Source organism: Branchiostoma lanceolatum, chromosome 10 (genome assembly GCF_035083965.1).
Source record: "Branchiostoma lanceolatum isolate klBraLanc5 chromosome 10, klBraLanc5.hap2, whole genome shotgun sequence".
NCBI lineage: Eukaryota > Metazoa > Chordata > Leptocardii > Amphioxiformes > Branchiostomatidae > Branchiostoma > Branchiostoma lanceolatum.
Window position 1 is genome coordinate 14,828,661 of NC_089731.1, and position 13,332 is coordinate 14,841,992.

The window sequence follows — 13,332 nt, forward strand, 5'->3', positions numbered from 1 at the left end:
TAAAGTCAGCGGCTTGGTAGATCTTCATGTAAGGTCTCGGACCGGAGTTTCTTTTACGATTTAGTATGTAGGCCGACACCCATAGGCCGAAAGTAGGACGGAAAAAATCTAATGATTTTGTCAAAAAGCGGTTTGTACTTTCCGATGTAATTTTCGGCATCTCCTGTTATCTCTTATTTTGGGTAGAAACCATAGTAAAATGTAAATTTTAGACCCGAAAATTATCATTTTTTCACACTTTTGTGATCGAAGCTGCTTGAAGAAAACGAGTTTTCCTGGTATTGAAAATGCATTAAAAACGCTGCTATTTGGGTCATTAGGCAAAAAAAATGCAACACTGTTACGGCAGACTAATACAAAAAAGGCTTCGATGGCGAACCAATTGCACCGCGCCCCAAAATACTACAACTCATTGGCTTTTCAGAATATTCAAAATATTTATGCACAGCTATAACGATCACCAAGCAATAGGGGGCAGAAATCAGGGTGACGACCACGCACTTCCGGCAGATTACTGCGCCCTGACCCCAACCCTGGTCAGATTTGAACTCCGCCCAGAAACCTTCATGATCAGTGTTCCATGTGTTATCAATAGGGAAGAAACAGATCTTTACCTACATCAGCTGACCTACATGCTGCATGTAGTTACATGTAACAGTATTGTTAGCCACCAGTCACCAAGAATTAGACAGGATTTCTTCAGCTCAGCCATTCATGACATTTTTCCTTTCCGTCTTTCAGTATTCTAGTAACACAAATCAACATGAGTCACTCTAAGAAGGAAAGCTTTGCCCTGCGCCAGCAGAAGTACACCAATGCCATTATCCGTGGGCGTCGCCACGTCCCCACCCCTGAAGCCATCCCCCCGTCCTCTCTCCTGGATGCACCCCAACTGCCTCCTGTTCCCCTGCCTTCACCACCGAGGGAGCCTCTACCTGAGCCGAGGTACAGACGACCGAAACACCTGGTCACCAACCTTAACAAGAAACAGCCAGCTCCTAAGGGTGGATTCACTGCAGTGAACAGGTAAGGTATCAAGTTTTATGTACACCTGTCCTGTGTGGTAAAGGTTTGTTTTTAGCAGTATCCGTTCATCAGAAGTAAGATAAGTTGTTCAGTTTGGCACTGTACTCAAGTTTTTCATGACTTATTTCAACAGTGCCACGTACAGAGAAAAATTTACCCATTTCTACACCTGGGTGGAGTGAGGAAAGTCGTGTTAAGTGCCTTTCCCAAGGGCACAACATCGGTTGCACCAGGGGATTCGAACCTGGGACTGCTGGATTCTGGGCCGAACACCCTGCCGTTGGGCCACACGACTCCATAAGTCTACTTTGCTTTTTCTTTGCACAGATATGCCAAGACTCCTACAAACCCAGCCGAGAATGCGAAGGTGTTTGACGAGTATGCGGAGAGACTGACAGACATCCAACAAAAGCAGAACAACATTGGAGAGGCCAAGCCACACAAAAGGAGAACCTCCAGACGTTCGCAGACCCCAGCTCATGTCTCCATGATGGACTCTCTAGAGACTGAGGAAAACCTGACCGAGGTGGAACGCTATGTGGTAAAGATGGATTCCATGAAGACGGTACAAGACTCCATGGGAGTGGACAGAACATTGAAGTCCAGAAGAGCTCGCAAGCCTGCAAAGACCACCACCTCCAGGAAGACTGTGGCAGCAGCAGCAAAGTACGACGATTGGATGGAGCGTACAGTGGAAGAATTCTATGCCAGCACACCCACAATGGACAAGGAAGAAGATAGGAGGAGAGTAGCTGAGGTGGAGCAGGTGACGGAAAGAGACACAAAACCAAAAGCCATCAAAAAGCATGAGAGAAAGAAGAGGAAATCTTGTATGGAGACATCCCCGGAATACACATCGAATGCTGGTATGGACAATATCAGTGCAACCTCTCTTGAAGTGTACACCCCTGACTGGGAGGAAGAAGACCAAGCGAAGAGCTGCTACAGCATGTCGTCACAGCCTGGACACTTGAGCAGGGATGACAACACACCCACGATGAACAGAGAAAAGGATTGTCCAGTGTATACCCCAGATTGGGAGGAAGAAAGCCAAGTACAGAGCATGTCATCCCATCCTGGACACCTAAGCAGGGTAGAAAACACCCCCACCATGGACTGGGAAAAAGGTTGTGAAGTGCGTGACCTTGACTGGAAGCAAGAAGGTCGAGTACAGAGCTGTAACACGTCACCGCGGCCTGGACACCTGAGCAGAGAGGATGACACACTCCTTAAGGACAGCACTAAAGGCTGGATGTACCACATCAGAAAAAATGCACTTGAGGAGATGATGGCAACAGGGCTTGGCAGGGACGAGGATAGTCTGCACAGGAGGACACCTGTCCAGGGCAAAACAACGAAGAAGAGCCACAGGCCAAGAAAGGAGAAGATCGTCTTGCCCAGTCTGACTGATGATCCAGGACTAGTTCTGCAGGGAACCAAACTTCATAATCCAGGTGAGTTTTGTAGTGTTAGAGAAGCAAACTTCATAACCCTGGTGAGTTTTGTAGTCTTAGAGAAGCAAACTTCATAATCCTGGTGAGTTTTGTAGTGTAGGGAACCAATCTTCAAACACCTGGTGTGTTGTAGAGTAGGAACCAAACTTCACAATCCTGATGAGTTTTGTAGTGTAGGTACCAAACTTCAAACACCAGGTTAATTTTATAGTGTAGGTATCAAACTTGAAACACCAGGTGCATTCTGTAGTGTAGGGAATCATTAACTTCAAACACCAGGTGAGTTTTGTAGTGTAGGTACCAAACTTCATACACCACGTGTGTTTTGTAGTGTGGGGAAAAATTTCAAACACATGGTGAGTTTTGTAGTGTAGGCTTATTCACTGCTAGAGAAAAGCTGCCCAACTGTGTCTGGGTATTTACTGATTTCTGTTTGACAATGTTGCTGCATAGGCAGGGCTGAAGTCTCTGATGATGTAGTGGTTCTATATATAGTACTTTGTTGTAGGGTGTAGAATAAGGATAAGTAAAGACAGTCTATACAGCTAGCTTACCCACATACTAATATCTAATTATCTAATCCAGTATTGCACTTTGCACTCCCATGACTTAATCTTCCATTTGCCGTTTTATCCAGGTGTCAGCCTCCCTTCAATAGGAGATGGTGCTCTGTCTACTGCTGCCCTACCCAACATGCCTGATGAGGAAATCGGCACAAAGTTACCCCAAGTGAGTTGTATTTATATTAATAATAAGTTTATTGCAAATTCATGCTCGTAGGCTAATTGCATTCTGACAACAGTATCGAGGTGCAAACATAAAGTAAAACGTAAGGCATTCATGTTATTCAAGATCATGCTATATTGCTAGTCTACAATAAGTGTCTATACCTACGATACTAATGCGGGGTTTGATTTCTTCTTTAAAAGCGGTGGAAAATAAAAAGTCTCACACTTTGATGAGTGGCTTGGTTGATTTCAAAAGGACTATAAGTTTCTGTGTATTTCTTAATCTAGAAAAGATTTTAGAGATTTCAGATACTTTCGTGAATGATCTGTTTCTTTCAGCTTGGAATTTGGGACATTCGCAGATAAAATGTATTTCATTTTCCACTGCTTTCGTTGCACACTCTTTACACGTTTTATCCTGGACCGATAGCTTTTGTACATACCTTCATACTGCTGCAAGTTGTAAACTGTGCAAGAAGATCCTTGGGAAGAATTACATGAGTAATGAGTCCTTCCCAGAGACAGAATGGCTGACTAAAGAAAACGGGTACAGCTACTAATTCCTGTCCTCTAACAGTTTGCTCTCTCCATCATGCACACCAGCTGCAGTTTGGGACCAAGCGTGTGGGGAAGACTACATCGGACACGGTGACCTTCAAACAGCCCAGCGACAAGTCGAACGTCCGCAGCACCAAGCGGCGTCAGAAGACTGAACCCGCCTCGCTGAAGGACAAGAAGTCCCAGAAACGGCGCCACCACAGCTCCGACCGCTCGTCGCCCGACTTGTGAGTTGGTGTAACAGTCGAGGCCTTACCATCATGGCCAGAACATTTATTGGCAGTGAATCATGTACATGTAACTACATGTATGTGTATTTTTCATGCAAAACTGTATTGTTGTACATTATGTCTGCGCAATTCCTGTTTTGTATGTACAGATAGGATGTTTATTATCTAAGACACAAATTTAATGCTAGAAAGACAGAATAATACTTAAGAACGTAATTTCTGCCTCCTATTGTACAGCTGCTACAGTCCATCAAATTTGGCTAGAAAAACAGAATATTTTGTGCACATTTCTGTACAGTTTCAAATTAATTGTTTATGCACTAACATATACTGGATAGACAGATATTGTCATTGATATTGGTTGTTGAAACGGTCCATGTGATTTTAATTTTTTTAGAACACTGCATCAGTGCAACCTACAGGTCTGACATGGACCCCTTCAGTAGTGTAACTGCCAGAGGGCAAGTCTTCAGACTTGTACAGGAGCTGGACACTCCCACATTACTGCACAGTCCCAGATAGATTGTTACGGCACTAACATATCCTGGATAGACAGATATTGTCATTGTTTCAGGTTGTCTGAAACAGCCCATGTGATTTGACAACACTGCAACAGAACCTACAGGTCTGACATGCACCCCTACAGTAGTGTGACGGCCAGTGGACAAGTCTTCAGACTTGTACAGGAACTGGACACTCCCACCTCCACAAGTCCTACTGGAGACCACCTCATGTGTAAGTCCCTCCACACACCAGTCCTACTCAGTGTTACATGACACAGTCTGTCAGAGATGGCTCGCATGAGATGATCCCACTCAAACTACACCAGACCACACAGTACAGTTCCACTGCAGCTGGGGTGGGGAAGGGGACGTCAGGACTAACTCCACAGATAGGAGGCACTTGTCTTTTTCAGACTGTCCAATCTCTTCATACTGCACCATCTAGCTGATATGTCTGTGGCTTGCAGTGAGAGATGGCTGCCTTGCACCCGATCTTCCAATCGGGATGTCGGGCCCCATCCTCACTGGACCCCACCGTCATGTCAGCTTGTTAGCAGTTATGGAAGAGGTTGGACTAGTCTGTCAGGGACTTGTGCCTCCTATCTGTGAAGCTGGTCCTGACGTCCCCTTCCCCACCCCAGCTGCAGTGGAACTGTACTGTGTGGTCTGGTGTAGTTTGAGTGGGATCATCTCATGTGAGCCATCTGTGACAGACTGTGTCATGTAACACTGAGTAGGACTGGTGTGTGGAGTAACTTACACATGAGGTGGTCTCCAGTAGGACTTGTGGAGGTGGGAGTGTCCAGTTCCTGTACAAGTCTGAAGAGTCGTCCACTGACCATTACACTGCTGTAGGGGTAGATGTCAGACCTGTTGGTTCTGTTGCAGTGTTGTAAAATCACATGGACTGTTTCCGACAACCTAAAACAATGACAATATCTGTCTATCCAGGATATGTTAGTGCCTAAACAATCTATCTGGGACTGTGCAGTAATGTGGGAGTGTCCAGCTCCTGTACAAGTCTGAAGACTTGTCCACTGGCCGTTACACTACTGTAGGGGTTAATATCAGACGTGTAGGTTCTGTTCTATTTTTACAGTTGTAGTTCAGACAATTATGTGGGCATGTGAGTGTACTGTCCTTTATTATACATGGTGGACTTAAGTAGCTAGATTAAATTTCCGGAGAAGAAAGTTTGACTTTATCTTACAATGTGGACTGGACATAAAATTTTAATGTTCTTTTTGCTTTTCAACTGTCTGAACATGAAGAATTTTCAATCTAAGGTTGGGACAAGCAATATTATATTAACAATGTAATATAACTTGAACAAACTCTCAGGGTGACACAATTGTACAGAAACACTTAATACTACAATTCGGACTGGACATGTAAATCTGATGATCTTTTCACTTATTAACTGTCTGAATGTGAAGAATTTTCAATCCAAAGTTGGGACAAGCAATATGATAGCATAATATAACTTCATTTGCATCATAAGAGCCCAGCATAATTGCAGTTATAGAATATAGTACAACTAAATTAAGCCTTGTGATGTAAATTATACATTTTCTATGTTCCTTGCATATTGTTTTCTCTGTATTTTATTTGTAAATATCCGTGCAGTCTGTATTGATCATGAAGTCGTGTACATTTGTGTATATACTTAACAGTGGTACATACTATCTGTACCAGTTGATATGTCCATATTTTACAATGCCAATAAATGTAGCTATGTGGGAAATATCCTGGCTCAGTGTCACTTCTGTTGGAACCATATTTTTCCTGCTAACATGGCAGCTAAAAAAACACCCGCACCTGTAGATGGATACACTCAAACAGATACGTTTGATAGGGGCTCCTTTTCCTTGTGATAAATATCATAGTAAGACTGAGGCCCTGTCCCCGAATTAAGACTGGTGCTCTTGTTCTTTTGTGCTGAATGACACATTGATAACATCTATGACCCAGTCCCTGAGTGAGAAGTCAACTAGACTTGTGGCCCAGTCCCTGAACGATACACCAAACAGACATGTGGCCCTTTTCCGGTAAGATAAAACAAGACTGGTGCCCATGTCCTGTCCCTGATTGAATGTCACATAACAGTGTGTGGCCCTGTCCTTTAATGACACACAGACAAGACCTGTGACCACGTTCCTGAAATAGATGCTAACTATGCATGTGACCCTTTCCTAGCCTGGAATCCAAACCTATTATAGTGCCCGAGTCTCCCCTCCGTAAATACGCGGAGATACGGGAGTTATAAGAGGTTTGGATTCCAGGCTTACTGGCTGACCCTTTCCCTGTTGCTGAATGATACATCAACAAGACTTTGCCCCTGGCCCTAGTGATGAATGAGACACTGACAAGACATCTGGCCCTGTTCCTGAATTGAGGCACTTACAAGACTTGTGGCCCTGTCCCTGAATGAGACACCAAATAGACTTGTGGTCCTGTCCATGGTGCTGAATGAGACACCTAAAAGACTTGTGGCCCTGTCCCTAGTTCTGAATGAGATACTAAGAAGACTTGTGGAACTGTCCCTGGTGCTGAATGTGACACCTACAAGACTTGTGTTCAGGAAACCAGAACGAGAGGAATGTGGGCACTTCACAACGGGAAAGACTGCAGCGTCTATCCCACAAGCAGCAGTGGTGGGCTTGGCCGTCGGAGTGCCCCTGTTGTTACTCATCCTGGTGATGGCGGCCGTCATTTTCTTGAAGAGGGTTAGGACGCTCCTCTGCTGAACACGTGGATGCACGCACGCCTTATCAACCTCAACAACAGGTATTCTCATTTGTTGTCTTTTAATTTAAGTGTAGTTTCCCTTTTTTCCATAGGGAAAGTGTAATGACGGCGTTGGTTTTGCTCTGTGATGTGCCCATTGTTATCCTGGGCCAACGTTAATGTACCGCTAACCGAGTGGCCGTGTATAGCCCCCTCTCGCTGGATCCGCGGCACGCTGGCGGCGTCGCTGCCGCCGATCGAATTCACAAAGCACCCAACGAATTTCATCGACAAAAAAACGAATCTTTTTAAGCTTTGTATGTTTTGTTGTCTTTTTGGTCATACTTGTACGTTTTGAATGATATTCCAATTATAAATTCAAGGGTTACACAAATCCAGTTTAGGACGCAGCGACGTCGCCAGCGTGCCGCGGGTCCAGTGAGAGGGGGGCTTAACCGAGTGGCCGTGTTACACAACAGGAAGAACCTGAAAACTCAGCTAAAGCTGACCGTGGACTACCATTGTCAACTTTACGTGGACTTTGATAAAACAAAACCTCAGGAATACAATTAAGATGCAGAAACAAATTCACAATTATGATGCATTTGTCTTTTATGATAGCAAAGTTGAATCAATCAGTTGATATCAGATGTTCCAGTGTCCAGATGTTTACTTTTGTTTGATATTGTCTGCTATCATCTACAACATTGCACAATACATCACACATTGATATGGTGCAGTCACGTTGCTCAAAATATCCACTTACAGAAAAAAGTTCGTTGACATTGAAAGATAAAAAGCTATAGAACAGGCTTGGTATTTCAAATCGAAGCTGTAGTCTACTTCTCTCAATCCAACTTCCATTCGAAATGTAAGAATCGGATTTAGATGCCGTATATTGCTGAACGATGGAAATCGACATGGAAATATGGAAACAGAATCTGTATAAAAAGTATGTACCTTGATACACTCCGTGACTGGGAGGGAATATAGGCATTTCAGTATTCAAGTTTTCCTCACACTTTTCTGTTTTCATGATGTCATGTTGCTAAAAATAACCTGTCCAACATTCCAAGAAACAAATTGGTGTGGCGTGAAGGGACAAGAAAAAACGAAAATAGGTATTGGCTTCATCAATAGTTTGCACTTTTATGTGACATGTGGATGGATCTTATTTGTTTTAACTTGAAACCACATACACAAGTGAATTAAAATAAGTAAAAACTGCACAGTAAGTATGCAGTTTAGTGTTGTGTCGGAAATGGTGCATAGTGTGTTTGCAGTGTGTATACTGCTACCTCCCCTAGGTTGTTATACATCATTCAATAAAATTCTACAGTCCTACGTTCGGCTGAAGAAATACATTCAAAAAAATCTAAGATATCTCTTAGAAACATTTTAAAAACCTTTGTCTGTAACTGATATTTTGTTTTGTACTCTACTTTTTTTCTACTTTTTTAATATTACGACTACTGGCGCCATCAGCTTTAAACTCGCTTATTTTCACGATGGCTCAGTCTACAAAACAGAACGTAATAAATCATTACAAACTTGAAATAAAACACTGATAAGAAAACAATCAGATGAAACATTATACAGTATATAAAGTCCTCCCTACACCAAGGATTGTGCATATGGCGGTGCCCATCTCCAATTCAAAGCCCTTTGGCCACACAGCTTTGTGCCATCAGTATGAACGTACAACGGGGTCCACTGGTAATTGTGTGTGTTCAACTACCACGATACTATTTCCCATAAATGCTAAGTGCTAAATAGAAACCAGTAAATCTATGTGCCATACATGATGCCATTATGATGATAAAGTCTTAGGTATGACTCAGTTGGGTATCAAACTCACGACCTACCGAATGCAAGGCAAACCCTCTACTCACTGATCATTCGCTATTGCACTAGTATTATTATATTAGTCATTAGGATGCTAACTTTTATTCTATACTTCTACTTTGTGTTATGTTTACGAATTCTTGCCATACATTGTACCATGTACAATTGTCGTGCAATAAAGTTCTTCTATAACATTGTCTAAATTAAGTCAGAAAAATCGTTGTCAAGATATATGTTGTCACAATGCATCATTCAACCATTTTGTTACAGAATGACCAGCACTGTTCATTACAATACATTATGCCCATATTGTCTGAATCCAATTCCCATCATTTCAATTTCACTGTCTTAAATGAAAATGTGCGAAAAAACAAAACTTCTTCCGTCGACACCTCTCAATTTGTGAGTAGCATAACATGTACTTGCTTTATAGCACAAAAAGAGAACCCTGTATCATTTTCAATTCTGTTTCGGAAAAGAGAAGAAACAATTGTCAATTGATCCAACACTGGATTTTGGGTATCCTCTGGTTTGATTTTCCTTTAGATCCGGAACTAGTACTTAACTTGCGATGTCATTTTGGCTTCTTGCAAATGTAGGAAAAGTCGTTGGAGCACACGCTGTCGGCCCATTGTCCTTTCGTCCCTCTTTTGCGTGCCCAACGCAAAATACTCCTGTAGTCCTGTTGAAAATGTCCCACATTTCATTCTAGAACGAGGTAACCCTTACTGTACATGTGTACAAATACGTAAATACATCAAAGAATGTTTAGAACTTAGAATTAGTATCATAAGTGATACGTTAAACTCAACATGTTGATTCATTCATATATAGCACTTGTTCTTTGGTAATTTCATTTGTATCCACTTGTTTGTTTGTACATTGAGAATTGTTGAAAGACATGTGCACACACACACACACACACACACACACAAACACACACACACATACATACACACACACACAAACACACGCGCGCACACACACACACTCACGCATAATAAAAAAAACAATACTTCACTCCATTGAAGTAACAAATGAAACAATTGATCTCACCCTGGAGTACACACCAGCACACTCCTCTCCTTGGATTTTATACATGTTGTCAGGCTCCTTGGGGGCCCAGTTATTGTAGGTAAGACGTAATCCCTCGCTCCACTTCCAATCTCCGTCTCGGCGATTCAGTCCAAACCACACCAGATGTCGGAAGGCCCCTCTAGGGGCTGTTATTCAGCAAAAACAACAGATTACAAACTTCATAAAGATAAACAAATATTTCAGAGGTCAAGATGTAAACGGAATACTGGAAGCAAGTACATCATTCTGGGAGACACTATATGCACTCCCTGAAACGTTGTGAACCCACCAGGTACATAGTTTCTCCTCTGACAGTTCTGATGATTTTTTATCAAATCCGAGATCCAAGAAGCAAAATTGATGTGGCCTAATGGCGGTGTATTTTACCATTTGTCTGTTTCATTTGCATTTCTCTGTTTAGTTGGACCATACGATAATCGGCACAGCCTCCTGGATCCACCCCCCCCCCACATTCTAACTATTGGTGACGTTACCACCAAACAGCTTCCAGCCAATCAGAGGCCTGCGTAGGAAGATGTACCCACCTTTCGAGACGAGGCCTGTAACGAAGCTGTTCTCCCCGCTGCTTGTGATGGAGGCAAGATTTGCATGTTGTCCACGGCATCGCGATCTTGCTGTTTCCCAGTCGACTTTGTCGCTCACAAACTTGTAGCAGTGGTTGCTGTATTCACTCCAGCCATGCGGACATGGTTTGGCTATAACAATTCAGTAATAAATGCAGTGAGCTAACAAATAATGTATATTAATCCTTACAGTTAGAGTTTCCTATAGACCAGCTGAATATTTCTCTCTTCAACTTGCAATATATATACGTTTTGCACATCCTAGAGAAACTGGTGTCTTGGAAAGAATATTGCCAGATTTACATGATAATGATAATATTCATAACTACATTGTAATCGGAAACTTACGTATAGCCGCTAAATACTGTGTAGCAAACTTCAAATCAAAGTAAATTCATTTTGTTAAACGGAAAAGAAAAAGAGGCAGAAGCAATGAAAGAGAGAAACGATTAGGCTCCTCCAAAGTAGAGTCTTTATGGTATTACTGTTGGAAAGAAACTCACCATTTTGACAGTTCTGTCCAGTCCATCCTGGTGAGCAGATACATGTGTATCCACCAACTTTGTTCACGCAGCGTCCATGTTGGCATGGGTTCCTTGTACACTCATTTAGGTCTGTGTGATAGAAAAGAACGTACAGTTGCGCATAACAGCTAGACTAATTGGGAACTAATGGCAATTAAATACTTGTTTATCAGATGGATTCTAAACTTTTATGAAGGACTTGTGAAAGAGAAATTAAGTAAAAAACAGAAGTACGTATCAACTGAAATAATCCTTCTATACAACGAAAAACAAAACATTCCAGGCCTGTATGCTGTTAACTTAGTTTACGAAAGAAAAAAAAAAAAAACTCGCCTTGCTGACAGTTCTGTCCAGTCCATCCATCTGAGCAGTTACATTTGTATCCGCCATCTTGGTTCACACAGCGTCCATGTTGACAGGGTTTTTTGGTACACTCATTGGTGTCTGTGAGTTTAAAAAAAAAAAGAATTCACGCGGTTAAACTAAATTGAAATGCATCATCCCACTTCCCAGTGCATCAGCCAATTAAAGGCAAGATGATAAGAAATTATAAAGGAACGAATCACCTTGCTGGCAGTTCAGACCAGTCCATCCAGGTGAGCAGGTACATTTGTAGCCGCCATCTTTGTTTACACAGCGTCCATGTTGGCATGGGTTTCCAGTACACTCATTGATGTCTTTGAAATAACAAAAGAAACATCACTCACAAATCAAAATCTACGAAAAGGAGCCAATAATGGAAATCAAGATCCATAATGTGGGTGACAACATAAAGACATAAAACGTATTCACCTTGCTGACAGTTCTGTCCAGTCCATCCAGGTGAGCAGGTACATTTGTATCCGCCATCTTTGTTCACACAGCGTCCATTTTGGCATGGGTTCTTGGTGCACTCATCGATATCTGTGTGGTAACAGAAAGAAATCATGTGTTTTGATGAAATTGAACTGCATCATGTCATTGCTGTATTTTCAGAAAAGAATTGGTGGGAAGAACACTCACGTTGCTGACAGTTCTGTCCAATCCATCCAGGTGAGCAGGTACATTTGTAGCCGCCATCTTTGTTCACACAACGTCCATGTTGGCATGGGTTTTCCATACACTCATTGATGTCTGTGAGATTTACAGAAACACACATAATTTACAAATAAGCCCATTATATCTATCAAAAGAAGCCATTGATGTACATGTGATCTCTAATGTGAATGACAACATAAAAGTACTCACCTTGCTGACAGTTCTGTCCAGTCCATCCGGGTGAGCAGGTACATTTGAAGCCGCCATCTTTGTTCACACAGGTTCCATGTTGGCAAGGAGTCTCGATGCACTCGTCTGCAATGCCGGTACCTGAGTAAAAGACCAAATCTCTCATTTTTTAAAAGGGGAAACAATTAATTCTGTTGACTACGTAACAAAAATTCACCTTGCTGACAGTTCTATTCAGTCCTAAACTCCATGCAGATATTCTTGGGGGAAAATTGTTATATAGGCCAAAACGGTATTCATGGGCCATAGACTAATTTGCCCTATGTGACAATTTTTCCACTGAAATATCTACTTGGACGTTATCCGGTCCTTCTGGGGCATATTCGTTGATGGGAAAGTCCTATACGCAGGTGTTTTGTTTATTTTATACATGATAGAGCATATATTGTTGTGGCCTTACCTGTAATGGAAAGAAGTGTGGGTGTTAACGGTGTGGTCTCGTCCGTTGCAGCGGTATCTGTCTGTGGTTCAGTTGACGTCCATCCTGCACGTGAAGACAGTGTGATCAAAGTGACCACAACTGAGGTGTTCTCGTAGGATGCCGTCTGCCACATAGTACCAAGCGGAGGTGCATGGGCAGTTGGATAAGCAGCATCCGAGCTGTTTTCTTTGTAGGATGTCGTCCACAATGGATTGCCAGGCTTCTCTAGCTTCTCACCGATCACCATGCCACCCTATCAACAGGTGCACATCCTTAGAATTGTACTTTATAAATTTGGGCTGCTCTAACCGTTTGTTTCTTGGATTCAAAAATATAGTGCTCAACTGGCAGATTGATATGAATGAATAGTCTGAATGGAAATAGGCATG

The 13,332-nt window shown here is 42.4% G+C and overlaps 1 protein-coding gene across 1 annotated transcript; it reads left to right on the top strand.

The window, feature by feature from the left end:
* The first annotated feature begins 757 nt into the window (after window positions 1-757).
* On the top strand, window positions 758-7,246 carry LOC136442997 (uncharacterized). The gene is made up of 7 exons (XM_066440041.1): window positions 758-1,026; window positions 1,354-2,480; window positions 3,118-3,209; window positions 3,812-3,993; window positions 4,613-4,731; window positions 5,141-5,194; window positions 7,005-7,246. The coding sequence occupies exons 1-7, from the start codon at window positions 764-766 to the stop codon at window positions 7,244-7,246; spliced, it is 2,079 nt and encodes a 692-aa protein (XP_066296138.1). The 5' UTR covers window positions 758-763.
* Window positions 7,247-13,332: the final 6,086 nt, after the last annotated feature.

What these genes read in the sequence shown, in the direction of transcription:
- LOC136442997 (XM_066440041.1), top strand. Translation starts at nt 764, where the DNA reads ATGAGTCACTCTAAGAAGGAAAGCTTTGCCCTGCGCCAGCAGAAGTAC. An exon ending in TCGGCACAAAGTTACCCCAA is followed by an intron (nt 3,210 to 3,811) that starts GTGAGTTGTATT and finishes CATGCACACCAG; the next exon opens with CTGCAGTTTGGGACCAAGCG. An exon ending in TACTGGAGACCACCTCATGT is followed by an intron (nt 4,732 to 5,140) that starts GTAAGTCCCTCC and finishes TCCCCACCCCAG; the next exon opens with CTGCAGTGGAACTGTACTGT.